This window comes from Oryx dammah, unplaced genomic scaffold, assembly GCF_014754425.2.
Source record: "Oryx dammah isolate SB20612 unplaced genomic scaffold, SCBI_Odam_1.1 HiC_scaffold_2, whole genome shotgun sequence".
NCBI classification, from domain to species: domain Eukaryota; kingdom Metazoa; phylum Chordata; class Mammalia; order Artiodactyla; family Bovidae; genus Oryx; species Oryx dammah.
Window position 1 is genome coordinate 111,968,142 of NW_024070186.1, and position 26,405 is coordinate 111,994,546.

General features: G+C 42.4%; 1 protein-coding gene across 1 annotated transcript; it reads right to left on the reverse strand.

The window, feature by feature from the left end:
• Positions 1–342: 342 nt before the first annotated feature.
• LOC120852672 (cell cycle control protein 50C) lies at positions 343–24,873 on the reverse strand. Its single transcript, XM_040226012.1, has 7 exons — positions 24,682–24,873; positions 21,277–21,387; positions 13,292–13,393; positions 11,988–12,075; positions 11,447–11,587; positions 3,448–3,657; positions 343–765 (listed from the first exon to the last, which is right to left on the reverse strand). The coding sequence occupies exons 1-7, from the start codon at positions 24,871–24,873 to the stop codon at positions 578–580; spliced, it is 1,032 nt and encodes a 343-aa protein (XP_040081946.1). The 3' UTR covers positions 343–577.
• Between the last annotated feature and the right edge of the window lie 1,532 nt (positions 24,874–26,405).

Here is a 26,405-nt window from a genome sequence, read left to right on the forward strand (position 1 = left end):
TTGATATATTTTGGGTGCTGTGAGGACTACTGCCATAACCTTCATTTGGCTTACTCTTAGTAAGAAAACTTCATTTTGACCCACAGAAAGAAGAGAACACTGAATAAATCCATTTTCAAAAATCACCCTGATTGTTCAATTCAGTGATCAAAAATTGTTGCTGGGGAGTCTATAATTTCAACCAGCCAACGAAGGTTCATGGTCTGAGCCTGACTGATGGTTAAAAAGGACTCACCTAATCTTGGGGCCCCAGGTTTACTTCCTCTCATCTGGTGATGCTACTCTCCCAGGCATTCACCTGTTTTCAGGCACAAAGGCTTCAAATAAATACCCGAGACTTGGTTTAGAGCTCAAGGATGATTTATCCTCCCCATTCCAAGAACATTTTACTACACCTAATTTTGCCTCCTCCCCTTCTTTATCTTTGCTCTGAAACTCTTACTGCATCTCTCTGGAAGAGCACTTGGTCAGTGGGTCCAGTTCCCCTTGGTAGAATGCCCCATATTGAGATCTTTGGCTCCATCACTTCACTGTCCATTTCTGTATTTTCTGTTTTTCTTTTTAACGCTTGACTTTACTACTGGAGGAAGAACGTTTTCCTTTCTTTCAGCTTCAGGTGAACTGCCATCATGGAAAAGGAGGCCAACAAAGCCACAGCTCCCGTCACCAGATAAGCGAGGGCTAAGAAAAGGCTACTGCCTCCACTCCACGTCAGGGTGGAAAGAACAACTGCTTTTTGTCCTTGGAACCTGCTTACGGGAAAGTCTAAGGAAAGAGAATTTGTTAAGGATCTGTCTCAGCACTTCTCAGCCCCACCTCTACACCTAATATTGCTGTTTTTGTTGGTAATAAATGGTTGACTATTCAATTTCATTTAGTCTAATCTTTACCAAGCAGTATGTTTTATCTTGCTGGTAACTAAGTAAAAATAAGCCTTCCCTCTACATAGTTGTAATTTGTGAAAGAAACTAACACAAATAGATCTGAATGACTTACAGATAACTCAATAATATGAACAAATGTGGTTAATTTACAAACCCAAGGAAATGAAAAGCCTATAGACAGATTGTGCACCAAGCCTAAATTTGTGTTTGTGGATCAGGACCCCCAGGGCAGGCTCACGTCCTTTAGAGGCTAAGGTTCAAATTTGTACCTCAGGGAAAATTCTTCAAGAGGAGTGAAGAAAAAAAAGTAGTGATAGAGATGGCAAAACATTTTTGGTGGTGTATTCAAGTTTTGAAAAGGCCAGCATCCCTCACTGCTAGGGAGAAAGTGTTTGAAGTGGCTTTGCTATCATTAGCATTTGAATGATGTCATTTTGATTATGCATGTGGCCTGAGGTTTTTAAACATCTGGTGCTTTTTGTAAACCGAACTAATAAACAAATAAAGGCTTCTCATAGCAACGGCATTTCCCAGCAAAGCTCTTAAAAGGCCTCAAATCACTTGGCAACATGCTATTTAAAGGCACAAAGAAACTTGTTAAGAAAGCTAGTTTGCTTTCTTTTCCATCAAAATTCCTCTTGGTCACCAGGTCCCTGGGCTCCTTGGGTGCAGGTCCTCAACTAGCCCTCTGATTCTTTTCTCCCCCACTCCCCCGATTTCGTTAAGAGGGTCTTTTCCTCACAAGGGGTCAGTGGTAGAACTATCTGCAGCTCAGGCTTAGTTCTCTGCATATTAGCCAGGCCATGAGGCTGGACGGGTAATACTCACACTAGGGTTCAACATAGGTGGTACAGGTGTAGGGCTGAAGCTCAGGATTGAGGTTCTGTGCTAAAGATTTAGGTTGGAGAGTTGTCAGCATTAAAATTTTCCTGTGAATAAACACATCCAAGGAGAGCATGTTTCACGCAGAGAAATAGTGTCTCCTTTGTTTGAAAGTGGACTCCCTCTTTCCATCAACCTTAAACTCAGCACAGTGCCTTGTGAGAGCACTGGTGCCCAGTGGGGTTTTCCCCCCTGTGTCTTGATTGTTACCCTAACTGCTTTACTGGTAGGGTCATCACAGAAAAAGCTGATGAGAACTGAAGGTCCAACTTGAAAGACACAGTCTCAAATATTCTAGGAGGGAGAGAGAGCTTTGGTGAAATCCTATTGAAAGGTAATGTTCTATAGCCTGGTCTTTGATCTGTACACACAGAGAGCAATTTCTGACTTTCCTTTGCACAGACTAGCATTAGGGACCATGCTAAAGGAACAGCTGAAGGCAAACCATACTCCTGGTCAGTAAACAAAAGGAAGCAATAAGCTGAGAGGCAGAGATGGTGTCTCTTCAATGGAGGTCTCTCTGCCCAAGGAACATCCCCACTCCTGTGTCAGGGAGGAAACCTCTGCTCTAGGACAGAAAAGAAGAAAAGATGGAGCAGGGACCTGGAACACACATCATCATTCACTGACCCAAGAATGTTTCAGTCAAACTCCTCAAGTGGTAAAGAAACAAAAGAGGTAGACAGTTCGGTGTCCAGATCCTCCAGCCTGCTGGGGGTCCTGTGAAAAACTCCAGTGGCCCTGAGATGCCACGGGGGTGCTGATGCCTAATGGGCTGACGTCTCAAAACTGTGTACAAGTCCTGAAAAGACCTGCCTCCGGGAGAATTCTGCCTCAGAGAGAATCCGGACGGGACTTGAAACCTGTCTGAAGACCAGAGTTAGTACAAATTATATTAAAAAAAAAAAAATATATATATATATATATGTATATATAAAGATAGTGTTTGGTGTCATTTTGAAGTTAAGAACTTTTTGTTCTTAAGTTAAGAGTGACATTTATATTTTTAAAGTAACTGAGAACACTCAGAATCTCATATTCAAGTATGTCTCCTAATGTGGGCCATATGTCCACAACCAAGGCCTTGGAGCCTGCTAGCTGGCTTCGGACCAGTAGAGGAAGAGCATGGCATCCTCAGTGCAGAGCTGGTGGTGCAGCTCACGTGGGCTGGAGGAGCCCAGCCTGCTCCCTGAATCCAGAGCTGCCCCCTCAGCCCATGAGACTTCCGCCTAAAATACAAGGTTCTACCATCCCTCTCAGTTTGTATTGTTTCTAGTCCATATTCAAATCTACTTCTTCGTAATCCTATCTTTATTTCCAGGGTCCTCCATGTCAGCCCATCCTCTATAACAGGCTTCTCCTCATTGTTTTAGATCTCTAGGCCCAGTGTTACTTAATTTTTCTCCTAGGGAAGAAACAGTCCTTCCTTACTTACCCATACCAGCTTACCTAATGTTGCTACTGTTACTCCTTAAAAAAAGTGCACATTTGATTATATATAAAGTAGAGACAAATAGCTACGTGGTGATGGAGGGACAATATTGCCTATAAGATAAATATGTATTTCTTTTACAGTGTATATAGATTTGATTGGAGAATAGAGAAGTATAGAATGAAATAGTTCAATAACTAGTAGGCAGATGGACCCTGATTTTCCTTCAGCCCTGGAATAAAAGGATACTGTAGTTTATGATGAAACTATAGCTACCGACAGGTAAGCCTTCGGTAAAATTGCCTATTCGATGGAGTCGGCGGTACAGTTTCTTGAAATTGGGAAAGGCGGCTGTCCGCATCCACACGATGAAGTCATTATTGACGAAGCCATTGTTCCCTGGGTCCTTTTCATCCAGTTCATAGACAGGCTTAGGCCAGTTCGGAGGCTTTGCCGTTCCTGTGGAAAGTTAATAATGGATGTGGTTGAGAAAAATCATCTACCGCCTTCAGATTTTCTTAAAATGTACAGAATGAAACAACTTTCATATTCTTGATGAATTGAAATTACACTTTTTTTTAAAAGTATGTGTGTGTAACCTACATGAATATGCAAACTTTAAAGATAATGATTATAGGGCTTCCCTGTTGGCTCAGGAATAAAGAATCCACCTGCCAGGGCAGGAGACACAGGTTGTATCCCTGATCTGGGACGATCCCACATGCCACGGAGCAACTAAACCCACGTGCCACGACTACGGAAGCCCGCCTGCTCTAGAGCCTTGCTCGGTAACAGGAGAAGCCACTGCGATGAAAAGCTTGTGCACTGCACCTGGAGAGCAGGCCCGGCTTGATACAGCTAGAGAGAAGCCCGCTTGCAGCAACGAAGAGTTTTGACTTAGCGCCGTCAAAAATAAACAATTATATAAATAAAATAATAAAATTTAAAAAAGATAATAGTTGTAATGACTCTAAGGAAATGTCGGGGGCAGGGAATGCTGATGATACTGTTATAGGGTTAAAAAAAAGAAGAATATCATATTGTATGTGTATTATTTATCCAACTATGTGCTGTGCTGTGCTTAGTCACTTAGTTGTGCCCAACTCTTTGCAACCCCATGGATTATAGCCCGCCAGGCTCCTCTGGCCATGGGGATTCTCCAGGCAGGAATACTGGAGTGGGTTGCCATGCCCTCCTCCAGCAGATCTTCCCAACCCAGGGATTGAACCCAGGTCTCTCTCATTGAGGGTGGATTCTTTACCATCTGAACCAGCAGAGAAGCCCATATTCAACTATATTAAATGTATAACAACACATTGAAAAAATAGGTACAGCAAAATAATAGTGGTGGTTGGTACTCAATGAGAGCATCATGGGTAATGTATATTTTCTTTAACTTCACTGGTAATGTAGAGAACAAATTAAAACAAGATACCATTTCACCTCAAAATGGGCTAATATTTAATAAAGAAAAGAATGAAAATCACTCATGAGGCAGTGGAAATGGGAATTCTTGTACAGAGCAGATAGATGCATGGATTAATGACATCTTTGGTAATCTAGGAACAAGCAGCAAAAGATTAAATGTATTTTGCATATATTTTAGCTCAGGAATTCTACTTCTAGGATTGTATTCTAAGGAAATGATCATGGGAAGTGCATGAAGATTGTGTTACACAGATATTCCCTGCAGACCTGCGCCTAAGAGCGTGGAGTTGGAAGCAAGGAAGAGGAATTGGTAGAAGGGAGAAGGTGGGGAGCAGAGGTGTGGCAAGCCTGTTCTAAAGCCAGGAAGCCTTGTGGGTCTGGGAGGGGACGCTCGAGGTGGAGGGCTGGCGCCTTGAGTCCAGTCTGTTGAGTTTACTCTCATCCTCTACTTCCTGCTTTACAGTGGTAGCCATGTCTCTCTCCCACTGGACAGCAGACTCTTGAATTCAATGTCTTCCTCATTGTGGTTTCATTGTCATTTAGTCCAACCCCTGGCACATGGTAGGTTTTCAATAAATGCCTGATAAAGGGAGGAGCTATTACGATGAAAGTTGACAGAAGCTGATAATTAAAAAGCATTCTGAATTTTGAAATAGCCAACAAGAAGAAGTTGTTCATGAGCCTTTCACCTCTATAAAAATGGTTCTACTATTTGTAAGGAACCATTCTTTCTTAACTCTGACCACTGACTATTTTCTCTTAAAAGAAACACAGTCTTATTTCTAAGCATGGGCTGTAGTGCTTATAAAGGTATATGGTAAGTTTGGTTGGATTAATCTGCTGAATTCTGTTTGTAGACTTATACTTCCTCTGGAAATAACCCTTTGCTGAGAAACTTGCTCTCCAAAAACTGTGGAGACGTTGGCTGTCCCGAAGACTTCAGTGGCTGTTGACAGAAGAATTTTGATCGACACTGAAATTGTCTTTGGTGCCTGCACGTGGATGAGCTGCTCTGGGAGCTCATCGGTGAGGAATCCACCAGCAATGCAGGAGATGCAGGAGATGTGGGTTCAGTCCCTGAGTCTGGAAGACCCCCTGGAGGAGGGCACGGCAACCCACTCCAGTATTCTGGCCTGGAGAATCCCACAGACAGAGGAGCCTGGCAGGCTACAGTCCATGGGGCTGCAAAGAGTCAGACGTGACTGAAGGGACTTAGCAGGCACGCCTGCACATGGACCACACACTCTTTATTTTAGCCAGAGCTCATGCTCCAAGACAATGTGTCCTGTGGACCAATGACATCCAAATCACCAACGGAGTGAAAAATGCAGGTTCAAACATGCCTTTCCTTACCAACCTCCAATCCCACCCTATCCCATGTCTCCAGAGAGTATGAATATAGGAAGAACCAATTTCTTTCATTTTCCAAGTTCAGCTGGGTCCTTGGTATCCCTCCATTCACTCAACAATAAGCATTTCTCAACTGCTCACTTGTATCAAGCACCAGGGATTTAAAACTGTGTGAGATCTAATCCTTTTCCTCAAGGAATTAACATACCAAATGGGAATGACAAGTATTCAGACAGATAATTACAGTAAAACATGGTAACTCCTACAACAGAAGTTAAGAACAAAGTGCAGTGGGAGATAGCCAAGGATGCTTTATGTTACTTGGCTGTGGTTTTGGTAAGACAAAACAATAGCATGTTGCCAAGTTCCTTTCTAGGAGTTTAATTACAGATACAGTGCGCATACCTGCCAGTTTGCCTAGGACAGTCCCATTTACGTTTGTTGTCCATTATCTCATCTGATTTAGCATTTATCTCAAGCAAATAATGTAAGTATAATTTCATCCTTTCTATTCTAGTCCTGGTCTTAGCTAGTAGTGAGAGATACCTATATATGGTGAACAAGAGTGCTTACTTTAACATGTTATTGATGAAAGATAACCAGAGGTTTTTCACAGCAGAACATAACATATCCCCGTGACTCTTGCCACTGTTTGACAGTACAGCCAGTTAGACCACAGCCTCTGTTTTAATCTGTGTGATGTATTAATATGAAGCTGCCAGGTTGCAAGTCATTGGGCTTAGTAGAAAAAGTGGGATGTTGCAGTTTATGTTACATGGACATAGTGTGAAATACAGATAGTGTGAAAATATATAGTGTGAAAAAAATGTACAGTGTGAGAATAGCGTGAAAAACAGATACTGAGCAGTCTTGCTGATAGTGGTTAGAACTCTCTTGCAACAGTGTTATTTATTATATGGTGTAAAAATATAACTATTTTATTGTTCAGTATCCATTTTTTAATTTGCTAGTAAATTCTTTTAGCTGTGAAGAGCTAAAAAAAGAATACACATGTTCAATGAAAAATTAAGTACAATTTTTTCAAGGAAGTAGATGAATGTGATACTTGCAATGTTGGTTGACATTTACTCCCTACCACAGGAGCCATCATGATGTCAATGATCACGTGAAAATCAAAAGATATAAATCTGCTGAAGAATATCAGAATCTACTTCAAATGTTTGCACTTATTTTTAAAAGAGTGTATTCAAAACAGTGCTTTACCTCATGTAGCTACAGAAAGTTCATTTATATACCATTATGTGAACATGACTTTTCATTTAGATCAAATAAGTTTCTGTCTAGTGTCATTAAAAACATTTTTTTCTTTGTAATCAAAGGAAAGCTTTAATGTTTTGGTGTTGTAATCGCATAAAGAACCTTGTAAACGATAAAATGAAATCAGTTTTACATCAGTCTTTTCAGATGTATTCATCTCTGAATACATTGGTTTGATTTTATTGATTTGATTTTTCATGGAATCAAAGCAAAGATTTTCAATATTCAATACTGGAAGATAAAACTTATGACAGTTATAAATATTACTATAAATTCAGTTAAAATATTCAACAATCAAGTGTAAATTTTCTGGTTTTATAGTGCTACTATAAATACAAATTTGGTAGAGTACAGGCAGAGTAAAGAAAATGTTCTTAGTAAATTAAGAAATTTATGGAGAGATGGGGCTTAAAATTGGTTGTGAAACATAAATAATAACTATATCCAAACAAACTACAATATTTTGTTAATCAAGAGAGGTGTAATTATGCAAAGTTAAATATTTTTATATAGTCAGAGAAAATGAACTTCGAAGTTTTTACAATGACAAAGATGTTAAAGAAATGGTTCAGCACAGTAGTACTTTCTTTGCTACACATCGTCAATCAAAATTTTAGAAATCTTTGAGCCTTCAAAGGGCTATTTTCTATATCAAACGATGAGTCCTACAATTAGCCTGAACTTTTTCTTGGTAAATGAGCCCTCTAACTTTTGGTGAAATTTTATTCAAAAGAGTTGAATAGTTTTAGACAAAGTATTCTAAATGTGGAAGGCCAGAAATCTTAGGTTTTGAAGGTATAGTTAATTGTAATTATAAAAAATCAAGTTTGCAAACAAGAAGGTACTGAAATTTACCCCTATGAAAGCAAGGGAACAATTTAATATATTATATAATGATCCTATCATATAATGATAGTTCAAAATGTGTAGAAGATTTAATTTTTAAATTCTATAATTGTGCTTTGGAAAATCTCAACTTATGTGAAAAACATTTTGATGGAGCTCCTATTTTAATAAGATCAAATTTTCTTCTCGATGAGAATTAAATGATATCCAGAAAGCCTAAGATTTCGTACCATCTAAAACTAGTAACACATTTAAAAAATCATAGAAAAAAAGTGAAGTGAAAAAAAAAAAGACCTTGCCTATAAAAACATTTGGGTTGCATATTCTAAAACAAGAATTGAAAATAAGAATATCCTCCATTTAGTAAAATGACTGTGAGCGTAATAGGTATCTCAATACCTATAGATATTTTCTTAAAAAAAAAAAAAAAGGCCAAAGCAGAAGGATCGTCTACAGGTCCTACAGTTGAAAGTGATTAACCATAAAATGCTCTTCAAAAAAGATTGCTGCTCAGACAGGACAGGGTCCGAAGAGGACCGCCGGCCGGGGTCTGTGCGCCTGGAGCCGGGTGCGAGCAGCGGGGCGGCGGCTCTCCGCGCTAATTCTCCTCGCCTCCTCAGCCGCCAGCCAGCCTCAGAGGCCCTCGCTCGGGCAGCCCCGTCTCCCCTGCACGGGCCGCGCCCGCGAGCGAGCTTAACAGCAAAAACAAAAACCTCAGCACCAACCAGGCACCTGGCGCAGAGGAAAAGGGGAGAGATGGTCATGCCAAGAAGGCTGAGGAGGAGAGGACCGACACTGGTCTGCCGGCACCAGAAACAGAAGGCTGCCCTCGCCGCTGGGGGCAAATTCCGGCCATTGCAGAAAAGGAGGAAGGATCTCAGCTCCGGAAGAACCAGCCTTACCCTTCACTCTGCTCCCTTCTCTTCCCTCTCCACGGCTCTGACTCCCATGAATCTGTGTCTCTTGGTTCCTCTAGCCGCTGGGGGAGGCATGGTCAACCCTTAGACATTATTTTCCCTGCCCCGTCAAGCCATCTCTGGCCCCTTAGCTGTCGAGGCACAAGGGAGGTGTCTGTGTGGAACGTGTGTGTGTGTGTGTGTGTGTGTGGAACGTGTGTGTGTGTGTGTGTGTGTGTGGAACGTGTGTGTGTGTGTGCTCAGTCGCTCAGTCCTGGGACTCTTTGTGACCCCTCGGACTGTAGCTTGCCAGGCTCCTCTGCCCACGGGACTCTGCAAGGCAAGAATGTTGGAGAAGGTTGCCATTTCTCCTCCAGGGGATCTTCTGGCCCAGGGTCCATTAGGCATCTCCTGAGTCTCTTGCACTGGCAGGGGGATTCTTTATCACTGAAACACCAGGAAAGCCTACAAGGAACACGGGGAAGATGAATTCAACAGGCAGTCCCTCCTCTAAGGGTGGACCATTTTCTCCTGGAGATGTAGCTTCTATGCACAGTGCCTATGCCTGCCCTTTGAGGCTGAAGAGCAAGAGGTTTTGAGGTGGAGAGAGGGACCCCTGGCAATGTGGGAGGGAGGGAAAAGCCTTCAGAGCAGGGTGTTTAAGGGTGGGGCATATACACTGTACCCTACTTACAATATTCTCATTTCAGATAGCATGCTTTCCCCTTCATGTCCCCTTAGCCCTCTTATGAACTAAGCCAGAGTGGGACCTGGAGTCTCTCTTTCCCCTAGGCAGACCTAAATAGCTGCTTCCTTGTTAGTGCATGATGAGGGACAAGGCAAAGTTTCTTGCATCATCTAGTCTAGAACCATAAGAAGCAGAAGTGAAAGAGGTTCAAGGAGCCACAGCAGGGCAATGGGAAGATTTGGAAAGGAAAGAAAACTGGGGTAGGAGGAGATCTCTAAAGACCCAAGTTACTATGGCTAAAGGTGTATAACCTGCCTACCTCTAACCCCTCACGTCTAGCCAGCCCCAGAGGCCACACAAACCAAGTGACCCCTGTAGCTACCACCTGTCCCACTGTGGAGTCAGAGCAAAGTTGGAACAGCCACTCTGTGTGATTCTAGCATGCGTAATAACTATGAAAACAGAAACAAAAAGCCTCAAGTGGTGATATCTGGGAAAAAAACAAGAAAAAGATTGTAGATAATTTTGTGAATTTTTTTCCCACAAAAATTCAAAATTTTAATTAGAAAAATACAGGGGCATTTAATTAAGACTTATATGGCCAAGAAACTGATTAAAGTATGTGACTCCATATCCAGAATAATTATTTTGTTATCTTTTAGCATTTAGATAATATTTAAAGCATTTTTAAAGTTGGTTTAATGTACACAGATATATTCTTTTAACTTTTGAAAGAATTGTATTTTAAAAATAATTTATAATAGAATTATTTTATCAGACCATCAATATGGTAATATCAACTTGTTGATCAATAAATACCACTTTCTAATAAATATGTAACTACTTATTCCTGTGACCTCTTTCACTCTCAAGAATGCACTAGTTTGGACAGTAAATTATATGATCACTCTAATTATAGATGAAGGAACAAGTTTCTTAAAACATTGCCTTTTTCCTGATGGTAGTCTAGAAAGAACCAGGCTACCAATCATGTTGTGTTTCTGATAGGGATGTGAAGGACGCTTACTCCTTGGAAGGAAAGTTATGACCAACCTAGACAGCATATTGATAAGCAGAGACATTACTTTGCCAACAAAGGTCTGTCTAGTCAAGGCTATGGTTTTTCCAGTGGTCATGTATGGATGTGAGAGTTGGACTGTGAAGAAAGCTGAGCACTGAAGAATTGATGCTATTGAACTGTGGTGTTGGAGAAGACTCTTGAGAGTCCCTTGGACTGCAAGGAGATCCAGCCAGTCCATTCTAAAGGAGATCAGCCCTGGGTGTTCTTTTAAATGAATGATGCTAAAACTGAAACTCCAATACTTTGGCCACCTCATGCGAAGAGTTGACTCATTGGAAAAGACTCTGATGCTGGGAGGGATTGGGGGCAGAAGGAGAAGCGGACGACGGAGGATGAGATGGCTGGATGGCATCACCGACTCGATGGATGTGAGTTTGAGTGAACTTGGGGAGTTGGTGATGGATAGGGAGGCCTGGTGTGCCACAATTCATGGGGTCGCAAAGAGTCAGACACGACTGAGCGACTGAACTGAACTGAACTGAACTGAATCTAGAAGGAACCAGAGTACCAATCATTTTGTGTTTCTGATAGGTGATGGAGATGCTCACAGGCAGGAAAAGTTAGAAACAAAGGTGATTAAAAAAAAGAAGTAAAGAAGGAGGAATCATAAACATCACCCACAGATCAAAACCAAAGTTTCCAGAAACAGAGAGGAATACTGAGCTAATATATGGATCTTACCTGCAAATGCACTAGAAAGATTTTGGAAAGTTGGATTCTGAAACTTGACATACTTGTCTGTCCACCATGCAGTTTCAGTCCTTACCATTGGGACTCTGATATGTGTAGATGAATTAAAGTTGTACAAAAGAACAATGGTGTCTGTGGGGAAAATTAAAGACTGTGTTAAGAGATTCAGGCAAGCATTTTTGCCACACTTGGAAGTGCACAATCAGACACAGCTGAAAAAGCAGGGTTTGAGCAGACTCTCCACATGCCTGCATGCCATAGATGCTGGAATCAGAAGACGATTCCTTTTCTTTCTAAGGCCCCGATTATTGAGAAATACTCTTAGGCTCCATTTAACTAATGTTTCTCAACTACTTCAAATCTCTGGTGAAGAACTCACTTGCCAATGGAGTATCATAAATCAGTGGATAATGTATACAAACATTAAAAAAAAAAAAACAACCTGCCACTCAGCTGCAGGAGTAATCTTCTGGACATTAGGTTTTACACACTTATGAAAGGAAAGATGCTGGAGACAGAAAAAGTCACCTACCATTGAACATGCTGTTGGCAATCGCACCGCAAGGAGCGATGGGGAGCCCATTGTCAGAGGTTTTGAATGGAGCACAGTTTCTAACATCCTGGAGGAGAAATGACACAGGAGTACGTGATTTTGGTAAACTCTTACATGCTGGAAGTGAAAACACTGGCAATGTAAACCAACCCACACTGATCCATCGGCACAGACTGAGACTATGGACCGCTGCCTGTTGTTCCCAGGCTTCTGGCCCACCTAGGCTAGAAAATGTTTGTGTTTTGAAGATATTTATATGTGTATACACATGTGTGTAGTTTCTTTCCTCATTAACAGTACATAGCATACTAAATATGGATGCAGGAAGAAATTTTACTTTCCTGGCTATGCTAAATATCACACTAAGCCTACATTGGAATGCATTTTAAGAAGTTTTTCTTATTGGAGTATAATATGTTCTAAAAACTATATAAATTGTGAGTCTACAGCTAGATGACAGACCACAGGGAAATCCACCTAACTACCAGAATATATTTTTTAATATGGCTGCTAAAAAACCATTTGGTTATCCCTTTTATATAGTGTCAGCATAGAAAAGGCTTCCTTTAGCTTTTCTTGCCAGTATGTTGAATATCATCTACCTAAAGTTTTGTAATCTTAGGTCTGAAAGGATATTCAGTAAACCAAAGGCTTTTATTCAATCAAGTAGAGCCCAGTTTCCTTAAACTAGGCTGCCTGAAGGCCCCAGTTATAAAAAAAAACAAAAACTATCAAAATGGTTGGTGCATCCATCTACTAAAACAGGGAAGTTTAAAGAAAACTACAGAAATCAAGTGTGCAAAAATACTGAAATCTATTTGATGTGTCAGTCATTCAAAGAAGCAAACACTCTACTGTTTGAAGCAGCTCCAGTATGCTATCAGCTTATTAACAGAAACAAATCCTGAATTGTGGTTGAAAAGGTACTTGAAGATTTGCCCTTCTGACACATTCATTATCACCAAGACTTGGGCAGTCCAGTATGAATCTGGCTTTAATATAAGACGTTGTTAAACTAAAAAATGGGTGACACGTGAAAGGATAACCATCTCGTTGGAGAAGACTCACATTCCTGTTCTGAGGAGGGGACGGGCTCATTCTCAACAGCAGTTATCCTGAATACTCAGCCCCTTCAGTTCACAAAAGAAAGAAAGGAGCATTTCTGTCTCGTAAAACCTTAGCTTTTGAGTTTATTTTCCATACGCTCTTTTAGACTGAAAGATCTATCTGGTTAGAAAAAACACAACACAAGGAGTATTATACCAAATTTAATAAAGCCCTACCTTTACATCTGTACCCACCAGCTGGATATTACTTCTGGACAGAATATACCGATAGAGGTTCTGATAGAAGCCATACAATTTATAGTACAGATAAACATTACCCTGTGGAGGAGAACATCAAGATATAAGAGAAAGAAAAATAAATGGAAATATTAATAAACATGGATGGGATTTGTTAAATATAAGTAGTACCAAAAATATTGATTGGGAACTGAAAGTTTCCTTATTTCAAATAGAAACCCAAGAAATTGTTTTTAAAAATCAATGTTGGAAAATCCTAGTATATAGTATATACAGAATTATTAAAATGAGTAAATAACTTATTTTTAATGTTTATGTAAGGGTTACTACATTCCTGCCTTGAAAAAAATTTTATAACTAGGCTTTGTATTCTCCATACATAAAATCTGATTCTTCAAATATTTCCCTCAAACACTAAGAAAGTTGCTTTGCCTAGGGGTTGTGGTAGGCATCAGGTTTACGTAGTTTCAAAGCAAATCCATGAAACATAATTTAAAATTGGAGCCACAAGCATATTTAGGTGCACGTGCCTGCTGTCCAGAGACAAAAACCTGACTCCAGAGCTGCACTCACTGTCCATAAATCCAGCTCCAGGGCTGTGCCCACTGTCCACAGACATACACCCGGCTCCAGTGCTGGGCCCACTGTCCAGAGACATAAACCCAGCTCCAGGGCTGTGCCCACTGTCCAGAAATAAAAACCTGGCTCCAGTGCTGTGCCCACTGTCCATAAACCCAGCTCCAGGGTTGTGCCCACTGTCCACAGACATAGATCCAGCTCCAGGGCTGTGCCCACTATCTACAGACATACACCCGGCTCCAGTGCTGTGCCCACTGTCCACAGACACAGACCCGGCTTCAGTTCTGTGCCCACTGTCCACAGACATAGACCCGGCTCCAGGGCTGTGCCCACTGTCTACAGACATAGACCCGGCTCCAGGGCTGTGCCCACTGTCCACAGACATAGACCCGGCTCCAGGGCTGTGCCCACTGTCTACAGACATAGAGCCGACTCCAGGGCTGTCCTTTTATCTTAAGATCTAACACAGACCCATAGCATGTAACACTTGATCAAGAAATGGTGATCCATTTGTTATGGACAGAAAGATGGAATAGTTCACTAATCTAGAAGAATGATGATTTTCATCTTAGCAATAAGTAGTCTCGGTGCCATGAGAGATTCACCTTTTCATGGATGCTGCCATGAGACTGCCCACTTACAGGCTACCATCATGCTTCTGCCTATGTGGTGACATACCAGGGCCCTTCTCCAGGAGGGCTTGATACCGATTTTACTAACAGCACATATGATGCAAATGTAAATGTCCAGTGTAGCTACTTATTATAGCCCTCCAGGCTCCTCTGTCCATGGAATTCTCCAGGCAAGAATACTGGAGTGGGTAGCCATTCTCTTCTCCAGGGGATCTTCTTGACCCAGAAGTCAAACCCAGTTCTCTTGCTTTGCAGGCAGAGTCTTTACCATCTGAGCCACCAGGGAAGCCCCAAATAATATACTACCTATCTCCAAAATAATAAAGGCATGTATCTAAAACTATGAAGGTCTAAGTTTTTATTAAGTGACTCCTAAATGTTAGGTGCTATATTCAGTGCTAGAAATACAAAAGTATTCCATTACAATTCCCTGAGCCAACTGATTCTCTTATGCTATGCAAATTTGCCCTTGCCCTAAGGACCTTTAAGAGGATAGATATGGGAGATGGGATCTGGGACCCAGAGCAGGCTGAAAATAAAGGTCATAGTAAGTGTGGCCAGTGACAGAAAATCACAAAGCCTGAAGAGCTTAGTCCCTGGTAAGAGAAAAGTCTCTGGGACACTGAGAAGGGGAGATACTAGGCCCTGACAAAGAGGCAGGTTGCAACATCATAAACAGAGAGCATGGATGTGAAGGCAAACAAGTCAGGGGTAGTGGGAATGATGGATTACATTTCCTCACACAGAGCTGCTGCTGCTGCTGCTAAGTCACTTCAGTCATGTCTGACTCTGTGCGACCCCATAGACAGCAGCCCACCAGGCTCCCCCGTCCCTGGGATTCTCTAGGCAAGAACAACGGAGTGGGTTACCATTTCCTTCTCCAATGCAGGAAAGTGAAAAGTGAAAGTGAAGTCGCTCAGTCGTGTCCGACTCTTCATGACCCCTTGGATCGCAGCCTACCAGGCTCCTCCATCCATGGGATTTTCCAGGCAGGAGTACTGGAGTGGGGTGCCATTGCCTTCTCCGCCTCACACAGAGAGATAGCCTTTATTGATGACCCATAACTACAGAAAATAGGAAGTCCATAGAATGGAACTAGCCATACATTTTCTTGGGAGCTAAGAAGAGAATTCTACTTACCCAAAGTTATATATTCATATAAACATGACAATAAATAGTGAACACCCACACTTTAGAGACAGGAGTGTTTTTAATAAACTTTTTTCAGTGATCCTTTGTCCAAGATTTTACAAGGCCTCCTTGATTGTCATCTTTTTGATTAGTCCTGGAGGCAAATGCACTGTATGGTATTTCTTTTCTTCAGTGCAGGATTCCTAGGTCAAGGCCGAGAGCCTTGCATGGGTTTGTCATCTAGCATGTGTAATGTGTGTGAACTGACGAGGGGAAGGCCCTGTGGTTGGCCTGAACAGTTTGGTTAGATTTTTATGAGAAAGACTCTGTCTGAAAGGAATGGTCAGCAGCTGGTAACACTTATTTGCCTTTAGGATTTCAAAGGACACAGACAGATGGGAAGTTGAAGCCTTTTAAGGTTTTATCTTTTGGATTTTTTTTTTTTTTTCAAAAAAGCACACTGAGCCCCTAAGAAGAAACCAATCCTACTGACACTTTGATTTCAGATTTCTGATTTTTAGAATTATAAGAGAATAAATGTCTAATGTTTTAAGAATTAAAAAAAAAAAAAGCAGCACTAACTTTACTTTTGGGTGGTGGTAGCATGGTGAGTTGAGGAAGGCAAGAAGGGACACAATTGTAGACAGCCAGAATTTTGACTTCTAACAAAAGAACACAGATATAAAACTTCCCCATGGACTTTATGTACACATCACTTATGACCCAAGTACTGATTCTCTTATGTTATGCAAATTTGGCCTCGCCCTAAGGACTTTTAAGAGGATGAGTATGAAAGATGGGAGCTGGAACCCAGGGCAGGCTGAAAATAAAGGTCATGGTACATGTGACCAGTGATTCAGTAATTTCCATACAATTTCCATCTGAATTACTCAAAAAATGATTAAAGATATAGTTGTATTCATACTATTACTGATGCCAACACGCTTTCACCTGGGATCAAGGGGGAAAGGGACACATAGAACCAAAGCTTCCTAGAGCATAAAGCCATAACATTAAGCATTTTATCTTTTTTCCATTCATTAAAATTTCAGCGTCTAGACACTACTTTGCTGACTAAGGTCCGTCTAGTCAAGGCTATGGTTTTTCCTGTGGTCATGTATGGATGTGAGAGTTGGACTGTGAAGAAGGCTGAGCACCGAAGAATTGATGCTTTTGAACTGTGGTGTTGGAGAAGACTCTTGAGAGTCTCTTGGACTGCAAGGAGATCCAACCAGTCCATTCTGAAGGAGATCAGCCCTGGGATTTCTTTGGAGGGAACGATGCTAAAGCTGAAGCTCCAGTACTTTGGCCACCTGATGTGAAGAGTTGACTCTTTGGAAAAGACTCTGATGCTGGGAGGGATTGGGGGCAGGAGAAGAAGGGGACGACAGAGGATGAGATGGCTGGATGGCATCACTGACTCGATGGACATGAGTCTGAGTGAACTCCGGGAGTTGGTGATGGACAGGGAGGCCTGGCGTGCTGCGATTCATGGGGTTGCAAAGAGTCGGACACGACTGAGCAACTGAACTGACTGAACTGAACCACGTATACTGTGCTATGCACTGTGGAGGAAGCAGAGGTTCTTATGTTCACCCAAAACCATTATCTGAGAAACTACAGGTTGCCAGACATAGTTATAGGTGAGCATGCATGCTAAGTTGCTCAGTTGAGTCCAACTCTTTGCAACCCTATGCACCATAGCCCACCCGCCTCCTCTGTGGGAGGAGCCCAGTCCTCTGGAGTGGGTGGCCATGCCCTCCTCCAGGGGATCTTCCTGACCCAGGAGTTGAACCCAATGTCTCCTGCATTGGCAGGTGGGTTCTTTACCTCTAGCACCACCTGGGAAGACCAGTTGTAGGTGAGAGACAGACAATAAACAATACATATAATAATCTGTTCATTTATATAGTAAGTTCGAAGGTGATAAGCATAAATGGAAATTACAGCAAGGTAACATGAATCAGGAGTGCAGGGGCAGGGTGAGTAGACAGGCAGCAGTATGAAATAGGATGGTTAGCTGATAACTGAGCCAAGCAAGACCTGAAGGCAGCAGGGGCGTTAGCCGAGGGGATGCCAGGCATGCGGACGAAGAGAATGCCTGACTTGTCTGTGGAACAAAGAGCCCACTGTGGTCAGAGAGTGGGTAAGGGAAGAGAATGGAGAGAGGAGGTGAGAGAGGAAATAAGTAGTCAGATCATGTAAGGCCTTGGAAGGACTTGCGGTTTTTCATGGAGTGGAAAGAGAGGCCATTGCAGGGATTTTTCAGCAAAGGAATAACATGATAGGACTCAACGGTTTAAAAAGTTCAGTCTGGCTGTTATTCAAGATTTGGATATAACAGGGAGATCTGGTAGGAAGCTATTGCAGAAATCCTGGTGAGAGGTGAGTGTGGAGCTGGGAGCAGCAGCAGAGCTGCGTAGAGGTGAGCAGACTCTGGATATATTCCAAAGGTAGAGCCAAGAAGATGGATTGGATGTGAGCTGTGAGAGAATGAAAGTAGTCAAGAATCACCCTGGGCTTTTAGCCTGAGCATCAGAAGGACAGACTTGTTGCCAACTGAGATGGAGAAGTCTGTAGGTTGGAATGGTATATTTTTTGGGGGAAGGGCATGGAATAGGTAAGGGGAAAAAGTGGATATTCATCGAGTTTTAGAAATGTTAAGTTTCAGATAGCTATTAGACACTTGAATGTTGACATTAGGAAGGCAGCTGGAAATACAAATGTGGATATTGGAAGAGATGTTTTGGATAGGGAAAGAAAAGAGAGCGTTGGTGATAGAGAGTGTTTAAATCTAGGAGGTAGATGATGTTTCCTAGGAAGTGAGTGCAGACAGAGAGGAGAAGACTAAAGACCAAGACTAGAGCCCAGAAGCTCTCCACAGAAAGGGTCTGGGGAAAACAAGAGGAACAGCACAGGAACCAAAGAAGGGCAGTCAGAGAGGAAGGAGGAAAACCAAGGGAGAAAGATCTCAGAGGAGAAAATGTGTCAAGGAAGAGAGAGTGGCCACCTGTGTGCAGTGGGTGACAAGGCCCTGAGGACTGAGCCCTGGATTTGTCCAGGAGGAAGGCACGGGTCACCCTGCAGTTTCGCTGAGTGAGGGAATGAGAAGAATTAGAAGTAGCCACGACAGACTTCTCTGGCGACGTTTCCTGCTGATCTGAGGAAAGAAATGGGCAGATGGCAGGCTGGGAAATTATGGAGAATAGAAGACTGCTTTTTTCTTAAAAGATAGGTGAGGGACTTCCCTGGTGGTCCAGTGGCGAAGACTCTATGCTCCCAATTCAGGGGCCTGGGTTTAATCCCTGGCTAGGGAACTGGATCCCACATGCCACAGCTAAGAGTTCACATGCTGCAACTAAGATCGTGCACAGCCAAATAAGCAAAGTAAATATATATATATATATATATTTAAAAATAGGTGAAACAATGTGTCTCAGTGCTGGTGGGAATTATCCAGTAGACAGGAAAGTTGATGATGTATGAGAAGCGAGAACTGCTGAGTTAAATCCTTATAAAGGCAAGAAAGACTGGCATCTACCGCACAAGTGGAGAGGTGAGCCTTCAGATGGGAGCATGGATGGCTCACCTGTGATCACAAGTGGGAAGGTTTAGTATGCAGTACAGAGATGAGTAGGTGTGAAGTTGTGGTGTGGCAGGTCAAGCATGGTCCCTATCCTCAGGGAGGTTCCTGTGAATAGTGGAAGTGAGTACAGGATATTATACGAGTGATTGTAAGTCCATCAGAGGAGAGGAAACAGCGCTCCCAGAATACAAATGTGGGCAAATTCTTGCTGGAGGCATGGGTGAAAAGGAGGCTCAGGGAATACTGGGGGTGATATTAGGGGCTCAAAACTAGTGAGATTTTACAAGTGCAAGTGAAAGGGGAGACTTTCTAGGCAAAAGAACAGCAAGAACATAGAGAGTTGTATTGTGGCAAAGCAAACTGGTCAGTTGGCAGGAGTACAAGGTCTCTTGCAGAGATAAAGATGAAAAGGTAGTTGGTCCTCAGGTGTTGAAAAGCAATCTGAAAGAGTGCACATTTTGAGGGGGTGCAGGGCGCGGTCTACCGTTTCTGCAAATAACAATGGGAGACAAATAGGAGAAGCCAAAGGCTGGAAGTGCAGTTAAGGCTGCTATGACACAAGACTAGGAGAGCCTGAACTAGGGTGATGCCAAGAAACTGGAGGGACAAAAGTGGTTGGGAGAGACATGGAATATAGAACAATGCTTACACATCAGAGGTGTGGATGAGAACGGAGCAGGCAGGGTGGAGTTAAGGAAGAGAATTTTGAGTCGTGGTGATGAGATCTTTCCCAGAAATAAGGAGTCTTTCCCAGAAGTCAGGAGGATTTTTTCAGGAGATGATGCTGAGTCTGGTTTTGGAAGGAAGTAGGGCCTTGAGGATTGGATGGTCAGTGATTAGCTCAAGAGAAGTCCTGCCCACAAGGGAAGACTCCTATGCAAAATCTCTAAGCAGAGGAAAGAGAGGGAATGAGGCAGTTTAGGGAGGAGGGCACTGTCAGGGGAGAGGTGTGGAGACAAGGGGGCAGGATCTTTGAAAAGTTGAAGGAAACACATTTTCATTTGATCATATCTTTGCCACCTAGAAAGACTGTGGAGGCCCTGAAAAGGAGCCTCTTGATCTCCTAACTGCAGGGAGTGGACTGAAGGGACCGCCCCAGTGGCCGTGCTCTGAGGTCGTCCTGTGTTTGCACTGAGGTCATGATTCCCATGGCTGGTCTCAGCCAGTGGCTCAGCCATAGCGATCCTGAGGCAAGGACTCTCCGTTGGCCTTGCTGAAACTTTCAGAAGCATACACTGCATCTGAGATCTTCCTTCCCCCCTCCCTCCTATTCTCCCTGTCTCTCTACCCTCCTCTTCCTCTGTCCCTCCATCCTTCCTTCTCCCCTTCCTGCTCCTTCCCCGAGGGGTGGGAGCGGTGTTGTGGTTCAACAGCTCGCCCAGCCTTCTCCATATTTTCCAAGGCAGGCAGTTCCCTCGGTACATCTCCGGCGTGTCTAATCCTGTCCTGGCATCTGGTTCGCAGGAGGACCTGGACTAACACGAGACTTTAATCAGTGCAAGAGCAGGGACAGCTCTTAATACTTCTTCGGCATTTCTCACAGTGTCTGACAGCCAGGCAAGAGTCGCCTTAGGGATTAGGCAACTGCATGCAAAGAATGACTTGGAGAGGGGCCCAAGGAGAGTCCCACCAGGTGTGTGACCTTGGCCAAGTCACTTAACCTCTCAACCCATTAATTTTCTCACTATAAAACGAATGGCCAGATTCAGAGATTTCTATGGTCTCCTCCTGTGCTGACACTTGCCGTACAATCTGTTTGACTGATGTTAAGAATTATGTTACAAAGTTGAGTAAATAAAGAATCTGGAAATTTAGACACAAATGAGAAGAATGAAAATTCCAAGGGGGAAAAAATGTGCAGGGAAGAGAGTTGCACACAAACTCAATACTTCATAAGACCGGCTGCCATTCCCACCCTGCTTTACTTTTTTGCATTTTCAGTTTTGGAAAGCATTTGGTGGAGATCACAAACTCCCTGCCATGTGTTAATTAGGAACAGAGCAGCATAGAGCCAGATGAAGGCTCCTGAATCTCACCTCCATTTTCTGTGGAAGGTAAAAGGAAATAGAGCAGTTGCATTCTTTGTCAAAATTAGTGGCATCTTCCCGCAGTTTTGCACAAGCTGCACATTTTTCTGTATAATTAATCTGTCAGACAGGGAAAATAATAATTATTAATTAAAAAGGGATGCGAGTACATATCTTAAAATCCTGAGTCCACTCAAGTCACCAGGCTCACCGGTCAAGGGCATGCTGTCTGGAACATAAACCAAGGGCAGCTCCCTGGATGCGCAGGAGGAATAGGCCTCCTTTCATTTTGGCACCTGGCAGTATTCTGCCATGTACTGGAGTTCTGGGTTTCTACTACATGTTTAGCCCGTTGTGATGAAGGCTTACCCCTCCATCATAAGAAGTCACCATTAGGAAAGTGTTAGCCAGTGACTCAGGAGAACTGGGCCCATGGCCCAGGTCTAATCAGCTTTATGGGGAAGTCACTCCACTGGTTTTCCCTGTTATCATATGGAAAATACTTATACTAGTGAATTCTTCTGCATGATGTCTTGAGGAAGTTATTAAAAATGACCAAACATAGAAAAAGAAGTGTTTCAGAAATGTAGACTTACAGATGTATGTGAAGCAATTGTTTTAAAAATGCTGTTACATTCTGTAAAAGTTAAATTCTGTGCAAAATGGAATAAGTGGACTCTTTTAAAAAAAGGGTAGTGTGTCCCACATGGGCAAATTCTTTGAGCTTTGGCTCCACTCAGTGACGTGAAGATGGAGTTGGAAGAAGAGTTGGGAACAGAGGCTCAGAGAGAGGCCAGGGGGCCACGCATTTCCCTCCTGCTCCAGGGAACACTCATCTTGGGCACCCGGGGGTGGTGTGGCTGCTGCTGGCAGCTTCTGCTTTTTCCTCACCTGTGCTGAGGAGTAATTAGGAGAGTCTGGGGATGGGAGAGGAGCAGGGACTGGCTTTCTTCCCAGTAAATTACCAATCAGATTTTAGATTCTTTGGGAGAGAAGACTAACAAGAAAGAAGGAATTTTGAATACTTGCAAAGCCACTGGGTGTTTGGAAGTCAAATGGGTTAAGTGTGAATACTAAATTAAAGATTAGCCAATTAATTGTACTCAGTTGCTTATATTTACTTAAATCATTCTTTAAGTATGCAGAAAAACTTGAACTATTATTTTTTAAAATACTGACACCTTTTCTGTTTGTGAAACTGCATTCTAATTTTTTAAAAGCAATAAAGAACAGGTCTGTATCTAACTGAGAGCTAGCACACTGAACTGTGTTCATCCAGTCTCTGATATTGAGTTAAATACTTAACCTCCGGGGCCCACATTTTGTTCACCAGGATCATTTTGGCCAGCAATGAATTGATTTGTGAGCTCACTGTAGTAGCGTACATTGTACTTCATGGATTCTTGTGAGAGTTCTATAATGCCAAAACAGAAAAAGCGTCTTTGTTGATGAATAAATTTTTGAGTAGATGACATCCAATGTGCTTTCTAGCTCTAAAAATTTTATGAGGAAAACGTATCAAAAATCAATGTGTTTCATCTACTTTGCTGCATGAGTCCTTCTGTAAGCCTGTAGCTCTAAAATGACAGCAAAGATCATAGTCTGCTCCTCACAGAATTTTGGAGAGGCAGGAATTATCATTCTTGCTCAAAGTGAATTTGCAAAAAGGGCACTTTCTTGTTGTGCCTCAGGGCTGAGAAGAGAAAAACCAGCTCAGAACTCTTCTACTAAGTGCGTGTTGACAACACTGACCTGATACACATGCTTCATCTCATCACCCATTATAATAAAATACTTTCATGTATAACAGAAGATCACACTCTATGGGTGGCTTCTGGTTTTTCTGTATAAAAACAAAACGTTTAGAAACAGTCCTAGCTGAAGTGGCTTAAAAGAACAGTCGATTGAAAAATCCTCTTAAAATCATGATAAAACCATTCTGTTGAGACCTGTTTGCAGAGTGGCCTTGGCCAACCATGGGGTGAGGTTCTCCTATCACATATAAGGTGACATCATTCAGCAATGGCTGCCTTGTGATGGAGGCTGCACTTCATAGTGGGTGGGGGTGGGTGATCAGAAGGGAGGAAGCTGAAGGACATGGGAAGACGAGGGGAAGAACGAAAGAATGGGGCTGGTGAAGAATAAAATGGAAAAGTAAACAGGATGAGCTCTTTGGGGAAATGAATATCAACCTTGTAAGCCAATTACTTTGCAATCGCCTTCAACAAGGCAAGCTTATTTTCCTCTTGCCATTTTGGCCTTTGCCACATGGTAGGGCCTGGCGGTTTACATGATCACACTGGAGGACTCAAGAGGACTTAGGGGCATTGGGAAGCCAAGCTGCCAGGAGTGGGAGGGGAGAGCAGAACATTTCAGGGGAAAGGCAACACAGCAGGATGTGTTGGTGGGAGGAGTGGGACCTGAAATGATATTTTTCTTCTTTGAAGTCCCACTGTTTGCCCAAATCTGTTCTTTCAATGAGTCCCTGTTATGCACTGGCAACATGCAAGAAAAGGGTTGTGGATACAGCAAACAAGCCAGCCGCAGCTGAGCTCTCTGTTCTTGGCACCCACTCTCTTGCTTACTCTTCATTAGCTCACTGAAGGCAGGAATTGACTCTTACTTGGAGTTGACTCATCTGCACACCCAAAAGAACTCTGAGCATATTCATATACTCATGAATGTTAACTCGGTGTTGCCAGACTTGGCCTCGATGGTAATTTTGCCACTAGCCTATGGGGAGAGGGACTAGATGAGCTTTCCACAACGGCCTTCAGAATAGAGGTCATATGGTCTTGGTAATCTGCTCAGAGCTGATTGGCATGAAGCATTTAGTTAATTTATTAAACCAAATGTGGGTATGGCATCAGGCCAGATCTGAGCTCCCCTCCCCAGACCAGCCTCTGGGCTTCTCATTCTCCAATAGCTTGTTAGTCAAATTGGCAACAGGCTTATGACTGAGGGGGTCACAGCTAGCTTCAGCTTTTCTCAGAGTAGAACCTGATTTATTTTAGTAAGAATCCTTTAGAGGCCAGAAAGATTTGCGTTCTTTCCTTTCCTGGATTAAGACAATGATCTGAGAGAGTTTATTTGCAAAGGCAAAGGCAAATGCTTGAAAGTGGCACAAATTTGAAGACCTGTATCTTTGGCTCTTCACTCTTTTTATCAATATGATTCCAGGCGTCTGGCAGGTCCCTATAAACAAGTATGGCTGAACTGACCAAGTTGAGGGTACCTGTCCTCAAGAGGGAGGAGGGATGAATAAAGCACACAGAGGCTCTATCACCATCTGCAAAAGGGATGCTCCAGTCTCATCTAGTTCCCTGTGGTGGGGCTGAGCTCTCAAACTGACCATTCTTTACAGTCTCAAAGCTAAAATTCTTAGAATGCATTAAAATGTAAGATGGGACAAACCTCTACTTCCCTGATGCTCTTTGCAGACAACAGAAGGATGATGCCCATGCCAAGGCAGAATAGCCCTATGGCAAAAAAGCCAGAGAGGATTTCATTGGCTGAGAGCTGGAGCCGGAAGGCAGGCAACTGCTGCTGCTTCACCGCAGTGTTGTCTGGCAATCTGGACTCGTAGTCCTGGCATTTCCTGTTCATTCTGGTCCTGCAGGTGACCCACATATACTTCTCAGACATTTATGACATTACTGTTCAGAGTAATACCACTTAATGTTAAGAATTATGTGACTCTTCCCTTGTGGTGGCAAAGTATCTCTGCTTCCTAGAATTATTCGTTAATCAGACCTGCTGTTCAGTAAGAGCACAGCTCCCTTCAATCAGCCACGGCTTTGTACATTTTTCTTAGGTTCAAACACCTTGCTGTGCTAAGTGCCATGCCTAGGAGGAATAGTCCCCAGCAGGTCTGTATAAACCAACATCTGGCGACACTGGGAAGCAGTTACAGCAGGCTATTTCTGGGATGTGGTGACTAATTCAAGGCAAGCCTTTCCTGAAAGGGGAAAATGGATTTATCTTTAAGAACTTGCCCAGATCCTTGGAGATTAATGCAAAAAACAGAAGTGAGTGCAGTCAACTTTCAACAAATGTGGTTGTCCATTAACATGAATATAAACTAAGTTGGGAAGATGCTAACTTTTTCCCAGGTTATAGCTAACTTTGCTATTTGTGATAATGAGGGAGGGAGAAAGAAACAGGAATTGCAGAACACAGATGTCTAATGTCAGTAGTTTCCAACTATCTCATATATAAGAAAGACTCTGGTAAGAAGGTATAGATGAAAAACATCTCTTCCTAACCTTTCTCCAAGCACCTGCTTTGATGGAGCCCAAATGAGGTAAGAAAAAGCAAAAGGAAAATAATCCTTTAAGTGTTAAATATTGTAATATGGTATTATTGCTTGGCTTGGTTTTGCTTTTTCACTTATTAGAAATCTACTAACATTATTTTCATTAGGCTATTAATAATTACTTCTTCAAGATGCATTTAAAATGTAGAATTAGGATTTTTAAAAAATTAGGCAGCATGTGAGTTTCTAATCTTTTTTATTAACATTAGGCAGACAAGCCATGCTGGACTCTTTATATTAAAGAAGACAATGACTTTGACAAATCTACCTAGTTTAAAAGAATACAGAACAAATATAACTACTTACACTGGGATCTTTCCAATTCAGAGTCAAAGTTTCCCCTCGCAAGACTGGAAAAAAGCAGAACACCAATGGGAACTTTTCAGCAAGCCATTTGAATCGGGCTTGAGGGTAGTGACAAGTATGGCTGTTGGTATCAGGCAGATTTGTGTGAGAAGACGGTAGTGAACACTTCTAGTTCACACCTACTATTTGTTTTAATAAGTAAATGTGGTCAAGAACCTTAGTTCAGTAACAGCCTGTGAGATTAGATTAAGTGTGCAGAGTTGGCCTACAAAATATCAGATATGTTTGCAATCTAGGTACTTGTTTCAACACTGGGTGAGATTATAGTAAACAGGTAACGTCTACCAGAGGGGTCATTGCAATAACAAATCAAGAACAGTATTTGTTACACTTTGTATAGAGTGACAAAACCAATCTAACCAAAAATCCCAAACTAAAAGGTGCTTCACAGGAGTATATTAGGATTTCCAGAGAAATCCTAATCACAAAGAATTGGCTCACAGGACTACAGAGGAGG